Genomic DNA, 26584 nt, shown 5'->3' on the forward strand with positions numbered 1-26584 from the left:
AAACAAACTGATTTCTGATGGCTGAAAAAAACAGTGAGACTGACAGAGAGTATGACAGAAAAATGAGTGTAACATCTGTCTGGGAAAAACACAGAGCGTGTGTGTGTAAGACAGGGAGAGATAGTGTGTTTAGGGGGAGTAGATGGTTTGACATGTGTGTGTGGTGTGTGTGTGTGTGTGTGTGTGGTGTGTGTGTGTGTGTGTGTGTGTGTGAGAGTGGGAGGGAGGAGTTGTGGCTCATTTTTAACCATATTCAGCACTGATGCTGTGATTTATGAAACTGAACTGAGCTAAGTTAAAATGTCATTGCAGATTTCCAACTGTCATGAGGTTTTGAGCAGATTGTTGTTACTTTTGGATTCAGATGTTTGATGTTCTCTGGATGGGCACACACACACACACACACACACACACACACACACACACGCACACACACGCACGTATATACATGTGTCTATGCTATCCTTGTAGGACCTTCTGACATAATTATTACTGTAACGAATTAAGGACACACCTACACTTAACCTTAACCCTGACCCTAACCCCAGGAACCAAACATCAGTTTCTCTGACTCTTAGTTTTTCAAATGCAAGTAACAAATTTGTTGTTAAAAAACATTTGTACCTCTGGGACTGAAAGGTGGTTCCCACAAGGTCAGAAAATGTCAGATCTTCCTATGTTTGGGGGAATTTTATATATATATATATATAAACACACACACAAACACACCCACCACCTCTATCTCCTCACAAGTGTCCTGTGTGCACCGTGCTGCAGCACTCCCGTGAGCGCCTTGTTATTCAGACATCTGCTTTTCATTGGTTTGCATCTCGGAAGACTTGAAACATTAAGTGCTGGCGCAAGGGCAGGTCTCGGCCGAGCACTTACACGGCGCTTAGGGGACTTGAAAGGAGAGGAGCGAGAATTATAGAAAATGAAGTGTCACTGAAATAAAAAAATCACCCAATTACCGGCAATTACATTTAATAGCACCTGGACCATCTGCTGATCAGATGCAGCGGTAGTGGGGGGTGTGGGGTAAACTGCTGAGAACTCAAATGTCCCAGGGGGGGTCAGCTTCCTACTGTACACACTGTAGGATGGCGGAGACAGTCTGATCCACTTAAAATGATAAGTTATGTTTATATTTATGTTTGTATTATATTAAATATAATCGTAAAGCTCATTATTTTAGTATTTATTTTAAATGATATTAGTAGCAAATCTATAAATAATAATAATTATATTATTATTAATATCATGTAATGTGTGTGTGTGTGCGTGTGTGTGCGTGTGTGTGTGTGTGTGTGTGTGTGTGTGTGTGTGTGTGTGTATATATGTGTGTATATATATATACACACACACACACACACAAACACACACACACACACACACCACACACAAATACCTGGAGATAGCACCACTAACTAAACTACACGAAACATGATTGATTAAACTAAACACACCACACACACGATTAGATCCACTGTATTTATTTATATTCTTACTTCCTCCTTCTGCTCAGTTTGTTAGTTTTTTATGAAAACGCAGGATACATTTACATTTACAGCATTTGTCTGACGCTTTTATGTTGCACATGGTCCTGGAGGAACACTGTCTCGTTTTTTGTAAGTGTACTTGTATATAGCTGAAATGACAATAAAACCTCTTGAACTTGAACTTGAACTTTCATCCAAAACAACTTACAATTCTGACTGAACACAACTTGAGTAATTGAGGGTTAAGGGTCTTGCTCAGGGGCCAACAGTGGAAACCTGGCAGTGGTGGGACTTGAACCAGCAACTTTCTGGTTACTAGTACCTTAACCACTGAGCTGATAACTACATGAATGTATCCAAAAATACATGTTATAGTAAATACAATCCATTCTAGTACAGCACTGCATCCAATACAACACTGAATCCAATAAGCGATACTGCACATACACACACACTGTACATGTTCACACACACTGTACATGTTGTGCATTAGCTCATGAATGCCACTCTGCTGGGCTGAATCTGTGTTTTCACAACTAGACATTAACATTGACTAGCCACGGGACGCACTAAGCCACGGACGCACTAGCCACAGACGTACTAGCCACAGATGCAGTAGCCACAGATGAACTAGCCACTGACGTTGCAACTTGCAGTTCAATTCACAACATATACAGTCAGTAGGTCTGCCCCTGAGGTCAGGGTTGGGGTCAGGATTGTAGTCAGGGTTGGGGTCAGGGTTCAGGGTCAGGGTCAGGCTCCTACTTCAGCAAGATGAGGTGTTGAAGACCAGCTATGGATGTTCAGTAAAATGTTGTGTAATATATACAGGATGTTGTATTAAGTGGTGGGATACTGGCTGTTACACAGACTGCCTCATCGCATTCACTGCCAGCTGCTGAGTTTTCGTGACGACAGCGAGCAACAATTGAGTCTTCTCTTGCTTTCCTGCCTGGGTGTGTGCTTGGCACTGGGAACTGCCCTGCGTTTGTGCCTGCTCGTCCAGTGCGTCTGCTTGCCTGTCATCAGGCCGTGACGCTGCCTCCGGCCCCCCAGCCACTGAGGGCCGCGGACACTGCTCTTTCTCTCCTGTGCTTCCAATCAGCTCAAATGAAAGGGTGGGAAAAGGACGTCTCTGGCCTGAACCAACAGAATCATTGTTACTGGTCTTTTGTGTGCTTTCCAGGTAAAGAGTTGGGGGGGGGGGGGGGGGGGGGGGACTCTCTCCTTCCACTCTTTCTCATCTCACAATAAGAATGTAGATCCAGCCCTGAGGAACGGTGACTTGAAATATAGCGCATGGTTTCAGGGCCAAAAAGCCAAAATATCCCGGACTGGCTAAACCAGCCAGCCGGCTCAAACCTCACTGCACACACACACTTACTGCACACATTACATTTGTGGTATTTATCTGACACTTTTGTCCAAAGCAACTTACAATTCTGACTGAACATAACTTAAGCGTCTTGCTCAGGGGCCCAACAGCGAGAACTTGAACTGGCAACGTTCTGATTACTAGTCAAGTACCTTAATCACTGAGCCACCACTGCCCACACACACTCACACTTAACACTGGCAGAGGATCACCTGGAAAGAGCCCCAACAGTCAGTGATGTCTGTGGCTTACAGAAGATGGACTTCGTGGGCTGGAAAGTGCAGACATGACCATTTTAATTACGTGTCTATATTTGTTCCCCAGAGACTTTGGGACTGGGTATAAAAGGATTATGATTGCTATGTGGATTATTCCATACACATATAAATACTCTCAAATTAACACTGACTATATGGATTATTCCATACACATATAAATACTCTCAGACTAACACTGACTATATGGATTATTCCATACACATATAAATACTCTCAGACTAACACTGACTATATGGATTATTCCATACAGATATAAATACTCTCAGACTAACACTGACTATATGGATTATTCCATACACATATAAATACTCTCAGACTAACACTGACTATATGGATTATTCCATACAGATATAAATACTCTCAAACTAACACTGACTATATGGATTATTCCATACACATATAAATACTCTCAAACTAACACTGACTATATGGATTATTCCATACACATATAAATACTCTCAGACTAACACTGACTATATGGATTATTCCATACACATATAAATACTCTCAGACTAACACTGACTATATGGATTATTCCATACACATATAAATACTCTCAGACTAACACTGGCTATATGGATTATTCCATGCACATATAAATACTCTCAGACTAACACTGGCTATATGGATTATTCCATACACATATAAATACTCTCAGACTAACACTGACTATATGGATTATTCCATACAGATATAAATACTCTCAGACTAACACTGACTATATGGATTATTCCATACACATATAAATACTCTCAGACTAACACTGGCTATATGGATTATTCCATACACATATAAATACTCTCAGACTAACACTGACTATATGGATTATTCCATACACATATAATACTCTCAGACTAACACTGGCTATATGGATTATTCCATACACATATAAATACTCTCAGACTAACACTGACTATATGGATTATTCCATACACATATAAATACTCTCAGACTAACACTGGCTATATGGATTATTCCATACACATATAAATACTCTCAGACTAACACTGGCTATATGGATTATTCCATACACATATAAATACTCTCAGACTAACACTGGCTATATGGATTATTCCATACACATATAAATACTCTCAGACTAACACTGGCTATATGGATTATTCCATACACATATAATACTCTCAGACTAACCACGGGCTATATGATTATTCCATACACATATAAATACTCTCAGACTAACACTGACTATATGGATTATTCTATACACATATAAATACTCTCAAACTAACACTGACCATTCACACTTTAGCCTCATAGCTGTTGTTTTTTTTGTTTTGTTTTTTCAAATCTAACATGCTAAAGAGTCAGAACTGCAGAAACTGTGTCACTTTCCAAACAGACCTCACTGCTGATGAGGCCTTTAGCTCAGACTTGGACCCCGTTTCCTAACCGGGTCAGATCTGGAACCTGGGCCTGAGTGCAGGTGACTCAGGCCTGAACTCACGGCATGGTGTGGCTGGATTGCAAGTGCTGCTAGTCCCGGATGCTCTCTTAAATAAAGGAACGTTTGTTAGATGGAACAGAGGTTGCACACTCCCTGTGCAGCTCTGACAGACCTGGACACTGGCTTCCTCTGACACTGCAGTGCTGAGTGGAAACCGGATCTGTATTATATCACTGTTGTTTTGCAATGTGCATCATAAAATTACTTCATGGGAAAATGATCTCGTGGAGCCATCGTGGGTCTGATCGTGTGTCTTACCTCATTTAGTTTATCGTTACGCTGATTTCATTTTTTCTTTTTCTTTTTTTTCCGAGGACACCGTGAAGGTCCTTTTCGCATCGTTGCACACGGGCGCCTCATCCTAGCGCAGGACTGTGGTATCGCGAGGGAGTATTGAAAGGCACCTCGAGTGAGTGTGGCTTGTTAGCCAATTCCAGAGTTTCAGCACAGAGCGGATGGGTATCTTCCCTTCCTCTCCCTCTCTCTCCTCTCTCTCTCTCTCTTTTCTGTGGCTTCAGTCTTTCCTTTCTCTCTGCTCACTGGGAGACTTCCATCTCCTGACCAAACATGACAGTGCTGGACCCAGTGCTGGACCCAGTGCTGGACCCAGTGCTGACCCAGTGCTGACCTGGTACTGCCCCACCTCACCCAGTCCCAGTTCACCACTAGGCTCCAGCCAGGAGGCCCAGTGTGGTGGATTACGTCCCCCAGGTCTCTGCAGAACAGCTGGGATTAACTGTTAATGTATCAAGGTTTTAAATCCTGGACGTCTCCCTTCCCCCTCACGTGCGCACGTCAGTGTACAGATCTGGATGGGATGCTTTATGGCATCCAGAGCTGAGTGGGAGTGTGTACACAGGGACATGAGTCTCTGGGATTTGGGATGCAGGGACATGAGAAACTGGAACATGAGATACAGGGACGTAAGATGCAGGAACACAAGTCCCAGTGTTGCCTGGAACTTTGGATTTTGGCATTTGTACCTCATTCTCTCACTATTGTCTCACTTTGACCTCATTCTCTCTCTGTGGTCTCATGTCTCCATGTACACACTTCTGCTCAGCGTTGGACTGGAACAGTTTTCATAAAGCATCCCATCCAGATCCAAACACTGACGTGTGCATGTGAGGGGAGAGGGAGACATCAGGGAGGGTACAGTTAAGGTACTTAATTAGTAATCAGATTCAGCCCAGCAGAGTGGCATTCATGAACTAATGCACAACATGTACAGTGTGTGTGTATGAACAGTGTATGAACAGTGTATGTATATGTAGTATAGGTAAAACTGTCCAAGTGGAGAATACTCCAAAAGCCATGAACACGCACTCAGAACTGGCCATTGTTTGAGTATGGATGGACACTATTGTCCCATGATGCAATGCAAAATGAAAAGGAGCTATTCACGTGTGAAAACTTGGAAAAAATGGTAGACTATGACAAGTTTAGCAGTGACGGTTATAGGAGAACAGGTGTTTAAATGTTAATACAAATTTGATTTCTCTTTATAAAAGTAAAAATAATTCCTAAATATAATGGTTACTGTTTTAGTAAAAAAGCTGTTTGGAACATTGGCCACCTAGCTCAGAGTTAGGCCTTTGTAATAAAGCTAAATAGCTAGCTAAATTTAGCTAACATCCATATTTGTAAACAAGGTAGAACATCATGCATTTTAGGTGTAGCTTGCAATGATGCATGTTGGCATAGCAATGCTTCATCATTCCCTGTTAGTACCAAATGGAATAGTATGCATGTAAATATTTTGTGTACTAAACTGCCAAACCTGTGCTATTAAGATGAGTGTATAGTGTATGTCTTATTAGTATTAGTGTGCAGTGTGTAATTGGAACACACCCTAGGAATGGGCAGTTTGAAGTGGACTGGCTTTGTGGTGTCCAAGGGCAAAGTGAGTGAGGCTGGATCTGCCACACAGGAAGCTGTTTTCCACAGACTGCTACTTGAGCCCAGAAGTTAAACAATAGTTTGGGTTTCAAGGCTCCAGATATGGTATTGGGTAATTTTTGAAAACAGGCCCATGTCCGACATTCCTGTGGCTCCTGGCTGCAACTCCCTGGCACCTTTGGTTCCATACTAGCAATGATTACCTTTACTCAATAGCTCAAAACTATTTTTTACAGACACATGACATCTCAATAGTGAAATTAGATCTGATAGGAAAGTGAATTTTAATAGCTTAAAAAATGATTGACTGGGAGTGACAAATGCTTCTTAGAATTTCTGTTCTTAGAATCTTCTGTTCTTAGAATCTTCTATTCTTAGAATGTTCTGGTGTTAGAATGTTCTGGTGTTAGAATGTTCTGGTCGGATTTTCTAAGAACACAGTATATTCTTTCTGCCACATAGGCTAGGAAGTAAAAAAAGAATCCCATCTGCGGTTAATTACCTGTTTCCCAGTGGTGTGTTTAAATGCTGACATTTAATAGTAAAAAAAGAAAGACATTTGCTCATTGTGTAACCATATTTAGTCTAAGTAAGCAGAAATTTAACAGATGCTAAACTCAGGCTTGTGTCATAGAGCAGAGTATTTATCTAAAAGACTTATAGCTTTAACCTAAACACGACTATGTGGAGATGTTATGGAGTATCTAATACGCTTCCTATAGAGTGCTGTAGAGTTTTACTGACTGGTTGGTACTGAACTGTCTGTCCGGATCCAGTATAATAGCACTGTGGAACTGTTGGAGGGTTGATCTGATTGGTGTGAACACTGCGGGAAAAGATCCAACAACAGTGTAAAGAAATATCTGAACATGTTCGTAGTTTTTCACCAGAAAGTGTGTTAACTTGCCGGTGGTCCGTGAGTGAGCGGACACACACGTATCCAGTGGACATTATTGCTTGGAATAGCTAGACTGAGCCTAACTACATTTAGAACAACTTTCTCCATGTTGGCTGATTATTTCCATTGAGTTTTCCACAGTTTCTACTCCAGGTCTCGGTGTTCCTTCTTCAGCGTTGCCCCTGCACGACCAGTGGATGTACATAAAAGCAGAGGAATCAAATAAACGGCAGCAGATGAGTTTAATGACAGATCTGTAGTCAGTAGATCAACAATTACTGGACTTACGCTTTTACGTAAGCCGCTGTTTACTGGAGCCACGCAAGTCTGCTTGTGTGTGAGGTTGTGTGTGAACACTGTGCATCATAACCCTTCCCACATCATACCTTAATATCCATGAAGAGAGAGTCATATGTTTCCCTCCAATAAAACAAAAACTGAACGTATTTTGGCGCTGTTCTCTCAGCTCATTGGTGAAATGTCTGAATAAAATGTACAGAACCCCCTACAGGAGATTTTAGTACTAATACCTCATCAACAGCAAGTGGCGTCCTATCTGAGCCCACAGAAAAACGCAGTCAAATCACACGGGGAACACACACAAAACGTACAGCAAACACACAAAACACACACACAGGATGCACACAGCCCAGCATGGCTGCTGGGATTTTGTTTTTAAGACCAGCAGAGCTCAGCGTTCACTCTGAGGAATAGCTTCAGCTCCTCTCTGCCCACGTTCGTCTCTTTCCCCTTGTTAAAAGTCCACAAACCCCCGAGTCCACAAACCCCCGAGTCCACAAACCCCGGGCCTCCGTTCAGCTGGAGGACCCCGTGCCTCTGCTGTCGGGGGCCGCCTGGATCACTGCGGATGAGGTCGGAAGTGCCGGGCTTCCGAGAGGTCCGCTGTGGAGCTGGCCTCCTGACTCAGCCGAGGATCTTCTGTGTCCCCTGAGGAACTTGGAGGAAATGAATGAGAGACTTCCTCCCATTTACAGAGCTGAGTGGAGCCAGGAGTTTACTGCACCAGAAAGACCCATCGCTATCGGAGACATCTCAGCAACAGAGACATCTCAGAGACAGACATCTCAGACAGAGACGTCTCAGAGACAGACATCTCAGACAGAGACGTCTCCGAGACAGACATCTCAGACAGAGACGTCTCCGAGACAGACATCTCAGACAGAGACGTCTCCGAGACAGCACATCGCAGTCGTTGCTCGCTTTCCTCTCATCTCTCACACTCTGATGCAACATCTTTTATTCTGCTCTTTCTCTGTTCGTTCTCTGTTTTCTCTGTCCTCTGTTTTCTCTGTCCTCTGTTTTCTCTCTGTTCTTTCTCTCTGTTCTTTCTCTCTGTTCTCTCTCTCTCTCTCAGCCTTATTGGGTTCCATATGTTTGGGTAGCAGCGTTGCTCTGTGTGTGTGTTACAAGATTATTAATAACATCAATGTGAGTAAATTAGATTTATGAAATCCAGTTAAGATGACTGAGCATCACATGTGGCCATGCTTGGGATAGGCTGACTCTCCATTAGGACACATTTCCACACGCTCTACGCCCCACACAGCCCAAATGTGTTCTGTTATGTTTCACTCCAAGGACAATCTGGAAGTGTTTGCCATTTCAGAGCAATGTCACTGTTCCGAACTTCAGCCTGACCAACACACAGTCCTGCTGTGCTCTTTGGCTAAGGGATGGTTTTAGTCGCTGAAGGCATTTTGGACCTTTTATATAAAAACACTCATATATATTAGAACATGTATGTTTTAATATTATTAATAACACAATGCAATTTATTATTTAGTTATTTTCCATTTGAAATTTTCATCTGTGATTTCAATAAATATTTTTGCTAATATCAAATACAGCAGTCAGTCATTTAACATGAGTCAAATGCAATATTACAGAAAATGTCTTTAAAAAAACAGTCTCTCTTCCTAAAGGCTATTACTATTACTGACTATTATTGACCATGTTACAGCGAATGGTGGACGGGGCACACATTGCCTGGAGAAGGACAGCGGATTGGAGGTTGCGGGAGACGACTCCGCCTCTCTGCACTCTGGTCACGCCCTCCAGGGCCTGCCTGCCTCCCAGTACCTCCACAGAAACCAACGCGAACTGTCGGCACAGAGCTTGAACCTGCAGGACGACCCCACACAGGACAGGTAACGCGATCAAATCTAGCACAGGACCAAGAATGAGATTTGATGCAACAGGAATCTGTGCAGTACAGAATACTACAGAATATTAGTTTAGCTCTGTAATCTATCCAATTCCTCATGTCTCATTATTATCCCAAATCTCTCTGGCCTACATAATCTATGGAACTGTTTTCACTTTAGTAGGAATCAGGAACACTCACTGCTACAATATTCTGATTGTGCATTAGTTTTTAATTAGGCAGTATGAGTTTGAGTGTGTGTGTGTGTGTGTGTGTGTGTGTGTGTGTATAGGGGGGAGGGCAACTTTGAGATGGTCTTTGGAAAAGCGCTCGTTATGTTCATGCTAGCAGTATTAACACAATGCAAACCTGAGAAACAGTAAACAAATCAACTCCTGCTTCGCATTACTGCTGTGGGACCAGCCAGGCACTGAAGCCAGGCACCACAGACCCAGCTGTGCCATCCAGGTCATATCTTCCTGGAACATCGCTCCTGACAGGCAGACAGGCCGTGAAAGAGGCCCGACAGGGACTGAGTAGATGACACTGTTTGGCCGGCGTGCTAACATCGGCGTTTACCTGCATGGATGAGGTACGGCAGGGAGGAAGTAAGACAGGTATAATCTCAAAGAGGGAGAGAGAAGACAGATGAGATAGAAAGGACAGAAAAAGAGAGAGGGTAGACTATAACGAGAGATGGAGAGATGAAGGAGCAGACGAGTGGGGCCTTCTCATATCACTCAGGAGCTTTGCACAAAATACATAATGATCCAACTGACAGGAATTATTATGTGGAAGGTCACAGCACTGCGCCATGAAATATGACCCCACCCCCATTCACGAGGCCAAAGATTCCCGCTAGAATGGCGAGTATTGTCGACGGGGGCTCTTCTAAGATCCCCATTATCCCAGCAAACCAGGTGACTCCAGTCCAGCCCCATGCAGGCTGGGGTTAACCCCTATTGTGTCATCAAACGCTCGTGAAATGCGCGGGCTGAGAGCCTCTCTGTCCCGTCAGAGTCTTAAACAGCTATTCATAACTATGATCCGGCCACATTTCCTGCATTATTAATTCATGGGGTTGCTCAGGGAGCGTTTACGGGGCTCACGACCCGCCGGTGGAAGCGCACCGCGAATTTCCAGTTTCCTCATGAATTTCTTCAAACAGCCATTTCCTGGGCGGAGTTCGGGCTCAGAAGTGCAGTGTGTCGGAGCGGAGCGCGGATGTGTGCGCGCAACAGAGGAGCGGAGTTGGAGCTGTTTGTGGTGGGAACTGTGTCTGCCGCACCCCGGCGCGAGCAGATCGCTGGGTTGGGAGCACAGAGCCCGTCTGTTCGTGCTCTGTGCGGATGAGAAGTTTCGTGGGAGGACGACTGTAGCAGGGCTGAGTCCACACTCTCCACACAGCCCCCGCTCACGTTCCTGCGCCCCGTGTGTCTGTGTGTGTCCTGCAGGTCTGGAGCCTTTCAGCGGGATCTCGGCCCGCCGTTGCTGACTGCCGCTGTCCACCCGTCTCTAAGCTACGGTGTCAAGCAGGAGGGCTCGGTGGGCTTCGCTCCAGGGGCGGAGTTTCCCACGGGGAGAGGCGGAGCCGGCGCAGCAGGGCGGGATCAAGAGGGGCCGCGCAGGAGGGGCGGGAGCTTAGCGGGCGGCCCGTCTGCGCTGACGGCGTGCGTGTTTAATAATTCAGACGGCTCCTCACTGCTGCTACCTTCTCCAGGCGGCGCTCGTCACTCCGCACGCGCGCTGAGCTCCGGCAGCGCGAGACGCCGCGGCAGGTCTGTGGCGGCGCAGTCCGACGGCTTCGACGCGGCCGCCGTCATCTGCTCCTCCCAGATGTCCGTGGTGGCTTGCGTGAACGGCGTGGGCGCGCTCCCTCCTCCACCAACCCCTGCCACCTTCCCCCACCCTCCTCTTAGGCCTCCGCCCGCCCTCAGCCCGCGCGGGCCCTCGCCCTCGCCCTCGGCCTATCTGCCCGCCCTCTCGTCTTCCTCCTCCTCCTCCTCGTCAGCGGAGCCGTGCGAGGATCCCGGCTGCATGCAGGCGGGGCCCGGTCTGCCCCCCCACCCCGGAGCTCTGCCGGACGGCCGTCGGCGGGCGTCGGCCGCCCTGAAACAGGAGCCGATGGACGACTTCTCCCCTGCGGAGGATGGGCTGTTTCGCCACTGCCAGCAGCAGCGGGAGCACTGCGCCTCCAGCCGTGCCCCCATGCCCCCACCCTACCACCTGCACCAGTACCTGGACTCCAGTCCAGCCGCGCCACCGCCCCCGCCCGCGGCCTCGGGCCTAGCCAGCCACCAGACCCCGGAGCGGGATGACGCTGGTGGGGTTTTTACCGACAGGCAGGTTTGCCGGTGGATCGACTGCAGTGCCGCGTACGAACAGCAGGAGGAGCTGGTGAGGCACATTGAAAAAGTCCACATTGACCAGAGGAAGGGGGAGGATTTCACGTGCTTCTGGGCAGGCTGTATCCGCCGCTACAAGCCTTTCAATGCCCGCTACAAGCTGCTGATCCACATGAGGGTGCACTCGGGGGAAAAGCCCAACAAATGCATGGTGAGTAGCCAAGGGGCTCCGCTCCTAGCCAAGCACACCGTCCGTTGGCCTCACACGCGCCCCAGTTAAGGCCGGTCACAGTGGCCGGCCAGTGAAAGGTGACTACTGCTCATGTCTTTATTAGCACACATAAAATTACTCCAAGGTGACCCGGACCCTTACAGCTAAATCCAAAATAAAAGTATCCAGAAGTTGGTAGCGTCGGCCTTAAATTTAAAAGGTTTCTTTTTCTGAGGATCAAAAATATTAAGTACAATGTACAGTACTGACTATGGTGATTAGTGTAGTGTTTATTTGATATATGCATGTTCATTATGCAAATCGCCATAGAGGAGTGGGTTTCTATACTCTGAAGTATTGTAACTACTTTCTGAAACTTTTTGCGAAGGCAATTAGCAAAAGACACCAGGGAATAAAGGCAAGCCTGAACATTTTCAGCTGCTTGGGTTCCTACGGTGCTGTTTTGATGGACTGTCTAAAACTATCTTCCTTCTCTTTCCTCACGTCTGTATCCCATGTCACCGCAGTTTGCCGTTGAGCTTGAAGCTTTTCCACTGAAGTGTTTGGCTTTTTAATTGGACCTGTAGTTTCCAGTTATAGAAGCAGTATTCTGGTGAAACACGATTCATCCAGGTAAAACTCTCAGATTTCACAAGTCAACACACTAATCAATGTCAAAACCTCTTGTCCCTGTGTTCTCGAAGCAGCGTGGTAAAGCCACCATAGACCTGTCGGTTCAATGCACAATTAGTCCACAATTTGTGTAGGGTGAAGCCATGTTTCTTTTCATAAGACCCCATTTTTTGTTTTCAAGGAGGGGATGATTGAGATCTCGACCGGCCGACACATCTGTTTAACATAACCAAACAATGCCTGCACGTGATGCTTTTAAATAGGAGTTTTACATGTTTAGCGGTCCCTCAAGTATTAGGGGAACTCGCTCTCTGTCCAAACTAAACACTTGGAAAATGTAGTAGTCTGTTAAAAAGGAACCGTAGAACAGAACAGCAGTGAAAGTTCCCTCTTGCTCAATTCGCGGAATGTTTAATTTCTTGTCAGCTGTATAGTGTTTCACATAAGAACGTTGCTCCAAAAAGCCTTTTAATTCACCAATTTTGTCTGTGATGGTTTTCAGCAATGTTATAACTGATTGTTTTAAAGGCGGCCCATACCCCCAAATCCCAGAACACCTTTTCTTATCCAGACGATCAGTTCCAGGCCTGTGGGTGAAGTGAGCTACGAGCTGATATGTACAGCACGTATGTACGGTGACATTTCTATTATCTAACATTAAGTACCGTTAGTGTTGATGATGAGACGTGTTGGTGTCCTCTGCAGACGCAGACGGGATTGCGCCGTGTAAATTCCCTTCCTCCGGCACCACCGTGCTCTCTGTAATGCTTAGCGAACTGCAAAGCTCTGGAAATAATTCGCTGTGTTTGCCCCGACTTATTTCTGCTGTTATTGCAGTGCGTGTATCCCAAACCCCATGCGCTCCCTCTGCTCTCGGTGTTCGGTCCAGCGCGTTGTTGAAACGCGGTTCTGACATCACTCATCGCCCCGGTGACAAGACAGGACGGCAAACAAATGCCTTTTTATGACGAGAGACGCTGACCAGACGCGAGCACCGAAACAAGCTCGCGCATTGTAACGCGCATAGCTGCACGCTGTTACCGGAAAACTGGCCTCCGTACTCGCGGCCTCTCTCGAGAGTGAGAGAGAGAGAGAGAGAGAGAACAGCGAGCCGTTCTGATGGGCGCGTGTGTATTAGGGATGCAAAATATATCATTTTGTTAATAAGTACCGCTTTGGCCTTCACAGCTGGCCCGCTGATATTTCAGGATATTTTTTTCAGGAGCGATTTTTATTTAGTTAATTAGTTTTCATTGTGTGTCGCGAGCATCCTCACCAGATACTCAGAGATGACATCCGTGTTTCTTCTAGTTCCCTACCCTATGTTTTAACTTCATTCGTTCATTCATTCATTCGTTGAGGCTAAAGAGTATAAGACACGTGTTCCTGGGTATTTGAAGCCAATCAGTTTTGTGTTGATCATGATCCAACAAGCATAATAATTTTACTCAAAATGATTCAGGCCAACATATAACCAAGTTGCATCTTAGGTTCACCAATGCTTTTAGATCCATCAAATGCAAGTGTGTGTTTTTGTGTGTGTGTGTGTGTGTGTGTGTGTGTGTGTGTGAGTGTGTGAGTGTATGTGTGTGAGTGAGAGAGGATGGACCGGTCCCTCTGTTCTGCTATGCCCTTATTTAGTGAAATGTTCAGTCAAACGTTGGTTTCTCCACAGGCCAGAAGTAAAGATCATGTCATGTGTCTGTTGGTCTCGTGCACTAGACAAAGACGTTCTGGAATTCCTGCTATTTGAAGAGGAAACAGATGAGACGTTGTGATTTAAAACCAAATGTCCCAGAAAACCCGTCAAATCCTTTTATTTTCATTCCAACTGCAGATTCCATGCAACATTCACAAGGCGTGATCCCTTTATGTCCAAACATAACAATCTCTCTCTCTCTCTTGCTTGCTCTCTCTCTCCCTCGCTCTCACACTCGCTCTCTCACACTCGCTCTCTCTCTCTCTCTCTCTCTCTCACTCTCTGTCTCTCACACTCTCTCTCTCACTCTCTCTCTCTCTCTCTCCCCCAGCTGTACTGCATTTGTTTCATGTGGTGCCTTGGCAGGAAAAAGTCATTATTCAGGACACCAGTCGACCTCTGATCTGGAGCTTTGTCACCGTCTGTACCTGGCTATGTAGCGCTTTTTTTTTTCTTTTTTTTTAATATGAAGTGTATTTAAAAATAATCCTCCACATGTAAACACTGAGTTTGGCATTTTGTGGGCCACTAAAAAGCACTCTGGTTCGCTCTCTCCAATTAGCCTGTGCCAGAGGCTGTCCTGGTCTAGTCTGGGGCATCTTAAAAGGAAACAACATACTCTCACTGCAATATCCTGTTGTGTTTCATTCCTAATGTGAATGTTGTTTTAGGATATTACATTTCCTTCCCTACCCCCCTTATAGAATTAATTTTAAAAATATATCCAGTGCTTGGTACCCTGTGTGTTTCCCAAGACTCTGGTATGTGGACGCTTTGTCAACTCAAGTCTGGATTTGCTGTCTCCAGAACCTGAAATTTGTGTAAATATTCATCAAAGTAGTGCTATCTTTTGAAAATGCTGGCAATGTTCAACTCATATTACTTATTACAAGTTTGACGAGTGGGCACATTTGCTGAGGCGGCACATTTGCTGAGGGGGCACGTTTAATGATTAGGCATGTTTGATGAGCAGGCGCATGTCAAGGGCCTGACAGGAAATGAGGGTTCCTGTTATTGAATGTCTTAATTTTGTTATGTGACCTTGTAAAAAGACTCTGACTCTAGAGTGAATAGATCAGGACTGATTCATGTGTTTAGATTCTGACTCTAGAGTGAATGTATCAGGACTGATTCATGTGTTTAGATGCTGAATCTAGAGTGAATGTATCAGGCCTGATTCACGTGTTTAGACTCAGACTCTAGGTTGAATAGATCAGGACTGATTCACGTGTTTAGACTCAGACTCTAGGTTGAATAGATCAGGACTGATTCACATGTTTAGACTCAGAATCTAGGTTGAATAGATCAGGACTGATTCACGTGTTTAGACTCTGACTCTCGGGTGACTGTATCAGGACTGATTAACTGATTCAGAGGTTCCTCACCTTTGCTGAGTTTCTGTTTCAGTCTTCTTAAAAAAGAAACCTCTCCTGTCCATACATTAGTGTTTCTTTAAGTATGAGAATATTTAGATGACTAGGTGTTCATGAACTTTTAAGGCCATTTATAGGATTCTCTGAGCCTCATACATTCTTTTCTTTTATTGTCAGCTACGTAGTCACTCGCTCTACTTTCTAAAGGTCGTATTGTAAGGGGCGTTATAAACGTCATTTACTCATTCTGTAAATGACAAAACACTTGCTCTGGATAAGAGTGTCTGCCAAATGTAAATGTATTTCACCAAATTATTTTATACATATTTCAGATGCCAAAGAAATATGAAGAAAAACATTCACACAGAGTAATCCACAGAAGATATTTCAGTGTCGGCACAGGCTTGGTGATGGGCTTGTGTGATATTTTGAGCCAAAAATGCACTGAAACATATTTAAATCATTAGGCCTGTTACGCTATACTGATCTTTCCGTAAGGGGATACACATGACAGCGTAAAGATGGGATTTTCTCCGGCCGTACCCCTTAAAGTGATCGGTGAGGTTTCTTTTCAGAGATGCCTTTGGGATCCACAAGTCTTGTTCCGGCTGCCCACAAACGCATTGCAGAAGCATAGCAAGATGGTGACGAGAGTTTCACTTTGGAAACAGTCCGCAAACTGCTCAGACTCTCTGTGCACCGTGTATATTTGTAGGAAACTGGGCCATGGATGGTTGGGCACTGGTGTCCTGGCAACCCGACCATGACCACGCTTAGTCCACCTGGTCATGACATCATTAACGAGGCGGTTTTCCATGTCACCCATTAGAAATCACATCTGGAATTTGGTGCAAATTCCAGTCATACAGCCAAATGGTACTGATGAGATCTCCACCAAAAACCAGAATTTGAAGAAAGCAACAGACACTCCAAAGACTTGTGGGTAATGAGTTTAACTCCGTGGATTTAGTGTCAGCAGAAACGGACGTCTGCAGTGTGTCAGTTTTTCATTAGGAATCTGGATATTTGAGTCAGTGCTGTGCTCACTATAGCAGATTATGTCATAATTGCTGGAAGTGTTAGTAACCTTTTAGTAAATTTCATTCTGTGTGTGCGACCTTAGTTTACAGTGAGCAATGGGCCAGTTATGGGGGAGTGCTATCCCAGTTGCCTCCTTCTCCCATCATCATCACTACGATCATCATCATCATCGTTCCTTCATGTATTCCCACGTGAGGGAGGGGTCTCATGAACATGTCGGAGTCATGTCCGTGGGGAGAGTCTCAGGACTCTGTCACCACACTGTTGATGAAGGGCTCTGGCAGGGAAAAGAGAACACACGGAGGTTCCCGTCTTTGGGAAGAGCTCGAGTGTGCACTCAGGAGAATTCAATCTGTCATCACTTTAAAACAAAAGAAAGAATTATACGAGGTATTTCAAACCCTTATTAAATCAGGGATAGTCTGCAGCAGTACTGACACTTTTTAAAAATTGACGTTGGCTCAACTCTTTCGATTAAACCTAAAATGAAAGCTAAAAGCGTTGAGCTTCTCCTCGGGCCGATATATGAACTACGGTGTTTTTGAGAGCTGTCTTGAGCGTAGTCTTTTTGATGGAAGGAAAATTGGATGAAGGAACCTAGTTGAGAAGGCATAGATGATGTAATTTCCTCTTTTACGCCTCCTGTTAGTGTGAAAGCAGCAAACATATATAAAGATTTATTAGACTGATTTTTGGACGCGTTCGTGCCGAAGTCCCAGGCGGCAGACACTGAGATGCACGGGGCCCTGCATGACCAAATCCACCGCGTTTGGAGCTGACGGGAGGCTTTGGTGAGCAATCAACACAGCTCGCGCAAGATGAAACGGCTCGCGCTATTAGCTAATTAAAAACACTGCAGCAGCGGTATGAGGCGATGTTTGCGCCCGATCGCGCGCCGAAACCTGATCCGTCTGGGCCACGTCTTGGCTGGTGGATGGTAATGCGTTTGCGCCCAAGCAGCCTCGGCATTCCGTTTTGTCCTGCAGTTACCATGATCCCGTTGGCTACCTGAGCTCAGAAATAGATGTTTACACACTACCTCTGAGCTCCATGCAAGGGCACACGCTCAATTCCAAGGACACTTCAACCAATAATAAATGTAAATGTATATTTGTTAATAAGGTATGCTTGCTACCTTAATTTAATGTGGACAACGTTTTTCACACGGACCTGAAGCGTTTCTGTCTCACTGTCAGCCAAAGCAGTAGCTGATGATTTTATATCTGACTGCGTTGTTTGCGATTAAAAAAGCAAACATAAACAAGCACACTGGCGCTCGTAAATGTTTCCTCGCTTCAAAGACTCTTCACTTCTGCGTCTGTCTGGAACTTTTAGGGGTTAGCAAAAACAAATGGTGTTTTCCAGCTTGAACAATAGAGCCAGTTGGTGTCGGGTTCTGTGTTTGACAGACAGATGTGCTGTTACCAGCAGTGTACGGTCCACTCCTGCCTGTCCGAGCTGCACACGGTACCGCTTTAATCAGCCGGACTGTTTGGACTCAGACAGCGTAACGTGACAGTGATCTTAACGCCGAACATGCGTGACACATTTCATTACTTTTGTAAGTCATTAGTAGGCTTTCCTTCAGTGAACAGTTTTAACGGCCTGGTTACATCACACCCCGTAATATTTGCTGTTTAGATGTTGTCTCCATATCAAATTCAAATTGAATAACTTCTCTGATATAATAAACGACAAACCTCACTCCCCTGTATTCATCTTCTGCCAGCCCCGACGGGACACTGTAGCCATGTGCTACGGCCCATGTGTGATCCAGATATGAGTGTGATGATGGTCCCAGCAGGCACATCTGCGGGACTGTCAGGAGGCCGGAGTCTTGGCCCCGCCGAGGCTGTCCTGGGAATGGTTTGTGCCGCTTTTGCCTTGTCGAACAGACCAGGCCAACTTCTTGTGAAGTCAGAAAAAAGGCTTCCAGTTGATCTGTACTGTAATGCAATCCAGTCTGCCTTTGACTCGCTCGCTCTCTTTCTCTCGCTCCCCTCATCTTTTCTCTCATTCGGCTACTTGTCCTTTGTCAGCTTCAATAGCTGTCTAATCGCTGTCAAACCTCGGCTTCTTTCAGAGTGTAATGACCCTTTTTTTCTCCTGGTGGTTTTCGACTCTGTTGCATTTTTGAGGATTAGAGACCGGACAGCAAAATCGAGCCACTTCACGGCTGTTAAAGGAAGAACCAAGTATCAGTACATTCTGGGTCCATATATTCTGTGTATCAGTACATTCTGGGTCCATATGTTCTGTGTATCAGTACATTCTGGGTCCATATGTTCTTTATGCTAATTACATTTGCTCTAGAATGTGTCATCTTGGTTTCTGTAATTTCCATTATATTTAATCATGGTGGAAAGCTGGAACATGAACGTACTAATGCAGACTGATGGCTGTGTTCCTCTTGCATTGCGTCATAACTGTCCTATTTCCAAGATCCTAATCAGTTTAACCTCATGACTGAGCTGTATCAATTTACCAATACGGTAAGGGGACCGTGCCTACTATGTTTACAAGTGAAAGTGTTCAGTCAGCCTGTTCTGTCAAGGCTTCCACTCAGTATCTGCCCACTTCCTGGAGCTGAAGCGTGTGTGTAGATAAACCCCTGCACTCCAGTTGACCCCAGTTTACCCTAATCTATCCAGCAGAGACAGAGACCTCTGGCCAGCTAAGAATGCCCAAGATCCAAGCCAGTGTTTCTCACACTAGTACTGGCCGGTCTGCGTGAAAGAGCAACTTTTGGAACTATCACCAAACACGTGTGGGCTGCCATGTGTTTGATGTTACACTGATGTTATAACGCATGGTTTTTATTTGTGTTATCCTTCACAGATACGGTAGGACCTTTTTTAAAACTACGACACTAACCTATACATGTCATATGATGCTCTAACATCACTTTGTCATTTCTTAATGAGTAATATGTCTCAACGATATTATTTTTTAAAAACGCCAATGTAATTTATTCATAAATATTTTTCACACATGGCCCTTTCACATGAACCCTCTCATAGACGAGTTTCCTCTCATTTTTTTATTTTTATCCACAGTGTGTGCCTTCTGCATTGTTTAGCATTTGTTTACACAGCGCATCTGTCTGGGAGCTTCTTTGGTAAATAATCACTAAAGTCTGAACACCTTTCTGTAAACATGGCACCACCTGTGAGAGCAAACAGACCGTGCTGTGAGTGCAAGCACCTGCACTTGCGACTGAGCCGTTCACACACGCACGATGCCATGGGCGAGGTCAATGCTGCCCAAGCTCTCCCTGCTAATAAAAACACATAACAAGTGGTTTTTGTATGCGCCTGAGCCTGGAGCTCAGGACGATGTCCCGAAGCCCAGAGTGCGTGGGCCGTCTGTGCACGTGAGGGTCATGACGGGCTCGTCCGAGTCTTACTGGCCATCTTGTCTGGAGTGTTAGCTGGACTCAGCTGGAGTCTAAAACTAATTATGTTTGTGTGACTGCTTTCTTTTTAAGAATATTCATTGTTTTGTCAAATCAATTTTAATCAATATGCAGCAGCTTTTGTTAGTATAGTGTGTGGGATAAAGCTATTGTGTGTGTTGACTATAGAAAAATGGCTATTTGTGTGTGTGTGTGTGTGTGCTTGTGCATGTGTGTACATGCGTGGGGAGTAATTATAAGATTATGGGGTGAATCAGTAAGGGTACAGTGTGTTGGGTGTGTGTGCACGTGTGTGTGTGTGCAGGGGCGTAATGAGATTATTGGAGTGTATCAGTAAGGGTATAGTGTGTTGGGTGTGTGCGCATGGGGGTATATCACTAAGGGGACGGTGTGTTGGGTGTGTGTGTGCGTGGGGGTGTATCAGTAAGGGTACGGTGTGTTGGGTGTGTGTGTGGGTGGGTGTATCAGTAAGGGTACGGTGTGTTGGGTGTGTGTGTGCGTGGGGGTGTATCAGTAAGGGGTCAGTGTGTTGGGTGTGTGTATGCGTGGGGGTGTATCAGTAAGGGGTCAATGTGTTGGGTGTGTGCATGTGGGTGGGGATGTATCAGTAAGGGGTCAGTGTGTTGGGTGTCTGGAGAGGAGACTCACAGAGATCCAACTCAAGCCGTGTGTCATGTGTGGAGTTCTGGGCCAAACCTTAGAGCTGACTCACAGCTGAAATCCACCCAGGCAATTAGATCTCACCCGGCAGAACTATTCTCACATGAAATGCTGCCTGCCTGGCCTAAACACAGTCATGTGTGTGTGCGTGTGCGTGTATGTGCGTGCGTGTGTGCGTGCGTGTGTGTGCGTGCGTGTGCGTGCGTCTGTGTGTGTGTGCGTGCGTCTGTGCGTGCGTGTGTGCGACTGTGCGTGCGTGCGTGCATCTGTGCGTGCGTGTGTGTGCGTCTGCGTGCGTGTGCGCGTCTGTGCGTGCGTGTCTGTGCGTGCGTGTGTCTGTGCGTCTGTGCGTGCGCGTGTGCGTCTGCGCGTGCGTGTGTGTGCGTGCGTGCGTCTGTGTGTGCGCTGTTGAGATGTCATGTCCCTTCCAGCACTGAGGGTAGAAAAGCACAGTTGACAAACTGTCACAATGCTTATAATCTGAACAGCAAGGGATTTTGTGCTTAAAAGCTCCATCTTGTCAGGGACACAACGAACAGCAGTCTTAATGAAATCCTCTAAGACATTCCTAATACCACTACAAACAGCATTCCTAATGAAATTCATTAAGACATTCCTAATACCACTACAAACAGCATTCCTAATGAAATTCATTAAGACATTCCTAATACCACTACAAACAGCATTCCTAATTAATTTCCATATAACATTCCTAATACAACTACAAACAGCATTCCGAATGAAATTCCCTATAACATACCTAATGAAATTCCCTAAGACATTCCTAATACAACTACAAACAGCATTCCTAATTAATTCCCCTGTAACATTTCTTAACAACATTCAAACCCAAACTTTTCATTATCTTCTCTTTATAACCTTTCCTTTAGCATTCCAGGAACCTTGCCAGCATTCTTCCAAAATCCATATAGAATGTAGAATGTTATTTTCAGCATCCATGAATAAGAGAATTTTGTTTAAAAACATTTTAAAAGTCTACAGTTCACATTCAGACATCCCCACCACTTTCCACACCACGCTGTCATATACAACCATGTTTAGAGTCTTAATGTTCAGACTTTGCAGGAATAAAAAACTAGACATCAGCAAAGCTTCATAACTCATTAGATTTTGTTCGATTTAATTAATTGTGTTAGATTTTCTGTTAGAACTGACATGACTGCCACAACACAATCATCTTTTTTCTTGTGGTTGCATGAAGGCTTGATGGTGTTCTCGCCAGTCTGCCTGTTAGGCGAACACATTCTTCAGCCTTCGTGTCATTCTGTCCAAATGTGAAATACGCAAAAATGTAGAAGTAAAGTGGCCAAAAATGGTATTGGGTCATGCGTAATATAACCTGCGAATGGAAGAGGGATACTGGGAGTGGGGAAAAGTCACTTTCGTAATGCGGCGAGCGTTTGTGCTGCCGTTGCGTCCTCCGTGGTTGAGTGCCAGCCTCGGACTCACGTTACCACTAAAGCAAATAAGACTGCGATGAGAAATTTCAAGTGAAATACCCCACAAATATGAAACCGTTTACTGCGGAATATCATCCGACAGTAGGGTCTCGTTATCCATGCGTTGTTTTTTTTCCCGGTGGCTTTTTGACTGAGGTTTTTGAACGAGAGCGGAGAGAAGTACGTTGCATCTGTGCACAGGCCTCTGTGAACACTGCCAAACCTCACTATCGAGGATGAATCCTCTCTTCAGAGGATTTATGCCGTCTGATTGGCCCAGCAACCAGGAAAGGACCATAAGCTACACATGCAGGAAAGAAAGGCCGACTTCTTTCTGGTTAACTGGCTACCACAGAAAAAATAAGAACATCTTTGTTTTATGTGTAGTTTTTTTTAGCGCAGCGAACAAACACTGTACAATGTGCTAAGGGTGATGTAAGGTCTTTTCTTTTTTGAGGGGGTTTATAAACACAATAAGAAGACGCCATCCATACGGTGAATGTTTGCTGTCCTATGTGTAGTGCTTATTACCAGAGTTGGTCTTATTACAGGTAGACAGAGCGATAGCACGGCAGTGTACGTCGGTTTGAAGTCAGACTGTCACCTCTCATAGATCTGCGTGTCTGCTGGGTTTCAGTGTCTACAGAAGGTGCCATGCTGGTTTTTCTGTAGGTGTGTTGCTCACACGTCTCCTCGGGTCGTGCGGGTGTGCCACCGTGCCATTGAGTCCAGCTGGCGGGTCCAGTCTGGAACTGTGAGATGATTCAGCAGTCTGGGACTGTGAGATTCAGTCTTTAGCTGGCAGGTTAGATGTATAGAAGAAACTAGACAAGGTTTGAGAGTAGTTGTGTCAATGCTTTCTCTCCCTTTCTCCCTCCCTCTCTCTCTCTCTCTCTCTCTCACTCTCACACACACACACACACACACACATACACACACACACACATTTCTCTCCCCCTATGTCTCTTTTTTGTGCAACAAATATTAAAGTGAACCTTTTTACAGTTAATAGTCCAGTACCAGGTCTAGTCCCAGGGAGATTCCTGTGAACATCGCTACAATACGATGTATGATTACTGATTGATCTATAAATATGACTTTGCAAATAAAAGGGACGTGTTCCTGTGTGTGATAAAGGACAGTTTGTGTGTGTGTGTGTGTGTGTGTGTGTGTGTATGAAAGACATTGTTCTGTGCTAATGGAACTTAAGCAGGTGTGAGAGGACAGGAAGGATAGAGTTCAGAAAGACTTTGGCAGTTGCCCACAGAGCCCCGCCCCCTCTATGCCCCACCCCCTTTGCTCATGTTTAGTATTCTCATGGGGCTTTCTCTTTTCTGTCACGGCTCATGTTGCCTGAGTGTGGTGGATAATTAATGTTATAGTGGTATCCTCCTTGCTGAGGCCCAGGCCCTTGTGTATTTCAGTCTAATTAGCCATTAGAAATACTTAGACTAGCTGGAATGAGAGACTGGTTAGGGGAGTGATGGATTCCCTGCGCTGTCTGTCAACAACATCAGAACTTCACCCTCAGACCCAGTGGAACCAGATCCTTCATAGCACCGTTAAGCCTCGACGAAGAACCAAACAGTGTGTGCGTGTGTATGATGTTAAGAAGTGTACACTTGTGTGTTTTACCTGTGTGACACTGTCTTTTTTTTTTCTATGCAGTGTAAAGTTCGGAGACCTCCATATTCACGTGTTTGACTCTGAAAACAAGGCAAACAACACCGTCTTGCACTTGAATAACCTATTGCAGACCCAGTCGAGGAATTACAGACTACTACGTTTACAAAGTGATATTTTACGTCACACTGATCATTTCCCGCTTTACTGACGGATTGAGTGTCCACGAGTGTTTCGTGTCATTAACCTTGATGGTTTTGTTCAGTGATACAGTCATACGTCACAGTCACGAAGGAAAAAATGCGATGATTGGTTGTTCCGATTAAGGCCCGTGTTGTGAATTCACTGTCGCACTGCTACCCCAAACGGTTTTTTTCTTCTTCTTCTTCTTCTTCTTTTTTTTTCTAGCGACACCACCTATCAACCGTCATCAGTTGTGGAGTAGAAGGAAACGTGTGTAGTTTTTATGGTGATGACTCTCTTACCTGGTAACAATTTTAACAGGGAGCCCCTGAATGGCGCTAGGTTAAGTACTCCCATAACGCGTCACAATCCCCCCTGCACGCTCCCCGTTCGAGATGCTCACGTGCAAGCAGAAGAACGAGTCGGGCTGCCCTGACAGCCGGGTCAGAACCGTGCTCATGCCGCTGTTCCGTTTCCGTCCAAATGTCTGCTTTCGAGAGAATAACCGCGGTTGGAGACGCCCCATTTAGACATCATGGGTTGCCTCCCGTTGCGACCCCGTTCATGCAGGTTTCTGGCCCGTCTTGGCCGAGCTCGCTTGAGACCAGCACCGGGCTGTTCGGAGCAATTCCGTTAGTCACTTACATGACTCCCTCCGCCGCCAATTTACCGACAGCGCGCGCAGTGCCATCTGGACAACATTCGCATGCCGAACGTTTGTGTACACATCACATCACGTATAAATCAACTGTTTTGAAATTGGAAACGAGATGAGGAAATAAAAACATGAATAAATCCATAAGAAGAAACAATGTATGAATTCATCTCAGGCCAACTTAAAAAAAAGAAAAGACAAGGAGAAAAAAAAAGAAAGTGAATGTGGAAATCTCAACATCGGCTCTTTAATTCGAATGAACTCCGCCGTTTGTACTGGCTGCTAAACTGCGTGGCGGTTTGGATGTGGAACCGATATGTGTAACCTGTAATGGGAATGTTTTAGCGAAGCTGTGTTTCATTTGGTGCCGTGACGAAGCGCATGAGAAACCTGTCTCTCCTTAGCTGTCTCGAATCATATGGATATAATTTCATCCGTTTGTGTTTCTCTGCTCTTCGCTTTGGGGCGTTGTGGGAAAGCGGCAGATTGAAATCACATGTTTCCTCCAGCACTGCGCACCGACGTGTCGGCGGTTTGGGGGTTTTGCAGGTAGCCGTTATCCCGGAGCTTTTTCCGCAGGAAACCGCCCCACATCTCTCATTCACCAACGGGAACCAGAATCACTTTAGAACCATTTATGCGATCGCGGGGAAGTGTTATAACCAGGAGGAGAGACTGCGCTCGATGTTCCAAGAGTTCTGAACCATTTGGATGTCACGAAGCATTACAGCGCGCTCGTCAAGCTCGCGCGGAACGAATGACGGTGCTTGTTAAAAAGCTGAACACACTTCGCCTTTTACGCAACGAAATACCAGTAATAATCCGTTTTAATTTACACCCGCCACATGTTTAATGGTGCAGTTAACGTAAACCTCTCGTTGGCTAGTTTCGCAACGTAGGCTAATGTCAAATACGTGGGAGTTTTGTCCCAGAAACAGGAATAGGATACAACTTCAGCTCGTGCAAAAATGTGTACTGAGTTTCAACTTTACAACAAGAGCAGTGAGTGAAAGACCCCTGAGCCCAGGTGTCTGGATCAGAGCTGAGACGTTTTCCTGACTCATTTCTCAACAGAGATCTACAGTTCGCGAGAGTTTAAAGGATCTCTGTTCTGTTGAGCCATTTTTTTTCTGCTCCCGTGCCGCCGTCACTCCACCACGCGCCGCCTTACATGTCGTCCACCCAAATGACATTTTAGATGCTTCGCGCGAGGTATTCGTGAGGTGCGTCAGTTTCCGAGCGCTCGTCTGCAATGTGGCGTTTTAATCCTCTTCCCGCGAGAGAGACAGCCCTGTACACGCACCATCACGAGGCCCGACGGAGAACGAGGCCGCTGCAAACGTCTCACCTTCACGAGCCCTCCCTGCGGTCATCCGTGTGATCCGTGTGCGGTCACACCTGGATGAGCACATGATGAGCGCGCTAAAGTGTTTTCAGAAATATCAAAGCAGAAGAACTTTATAACGCGCAGTCTCGCGCTACAACCCCCCCCCCCCCCCTGCTTATTTTGCACACTGCGTTCGTCCAATAAATGTTACGCGGCTGTTTGGAGGCCATGGCAGGATAAAGTGTGCAAACAAAGCGATGCAGGTGGAGCGTAACTGTTGCGTCCTCGTGCTGATTATCTGTCGCATCTAAAATAAAATCCCGTGTTGTGGACACCGCATGTACCGGGTTATGTGTTTCTGTCCTGACTAGTTTAGTTTGC

At 45.4% G+C, this 26584-nt stretch overlaps 2 protein-coding genes across 3 annotated transcripts in view; both read left to right on the forward strand.

Moving 5' to 3' along the window:
- The window catches only part of LOC118240699, a 33515-nt gene extending 22079 nt beyond the window's left edge, over positions 1-11436 (forward strand). The window contains exons 3-5 of the mRNA XM_035522218.1: positions 9396-9582; positions 11033-11356; positions 11415-11436. Of these exons, the coding sequence (XP_035378111.1) occupies positions 9396-9582; positions 11033-11356; positions 11415-11436 (533 nt within the window). The remainder of the gene's footprint in view (positions 1-9395; positions 9583-11032; positions 11357-11414) is intronic.
- Positions 11437-11601: 165 nt separating this feature from the next.
- LOC113586879 (zinc finger protein GLIS1-like) overlaps positions 11602-26584 on the forward strand; it is a 42482-nt gene continuing 27499 nt past the window's right edge. For both annotated transcript variants that reach the window (XM_035521909.1, XM_035521910.1), the window contains exon 1: positions 11602-12134. In XM_035521909.1, coding sequence (XP_035377802.1) covers positions 11616-12134 — 519 coding nt within the window. In that variant the 5' untranslated portion in view covers positions 11602-11615. The remainder of the gene's footprint in view (positions 12135-26584) is intronic.

The sequence above is a fragment of the Electrophorus electricus genome, chromosome 23, assembly GCF_013358815.1.
Source record: "Electrophorus electricus isolate fEleEle1 chromosome 23, fEleEle1.pri, whole genome shotgun sequence".
Classification (NCBI taxonomy): domain Eukaryota; kingdom Metazoa; phylum Chordata; class Actinopteri; order Gymnotiformes; family Gymnotidae; genus Electrophorus; species Electrophorus electricus.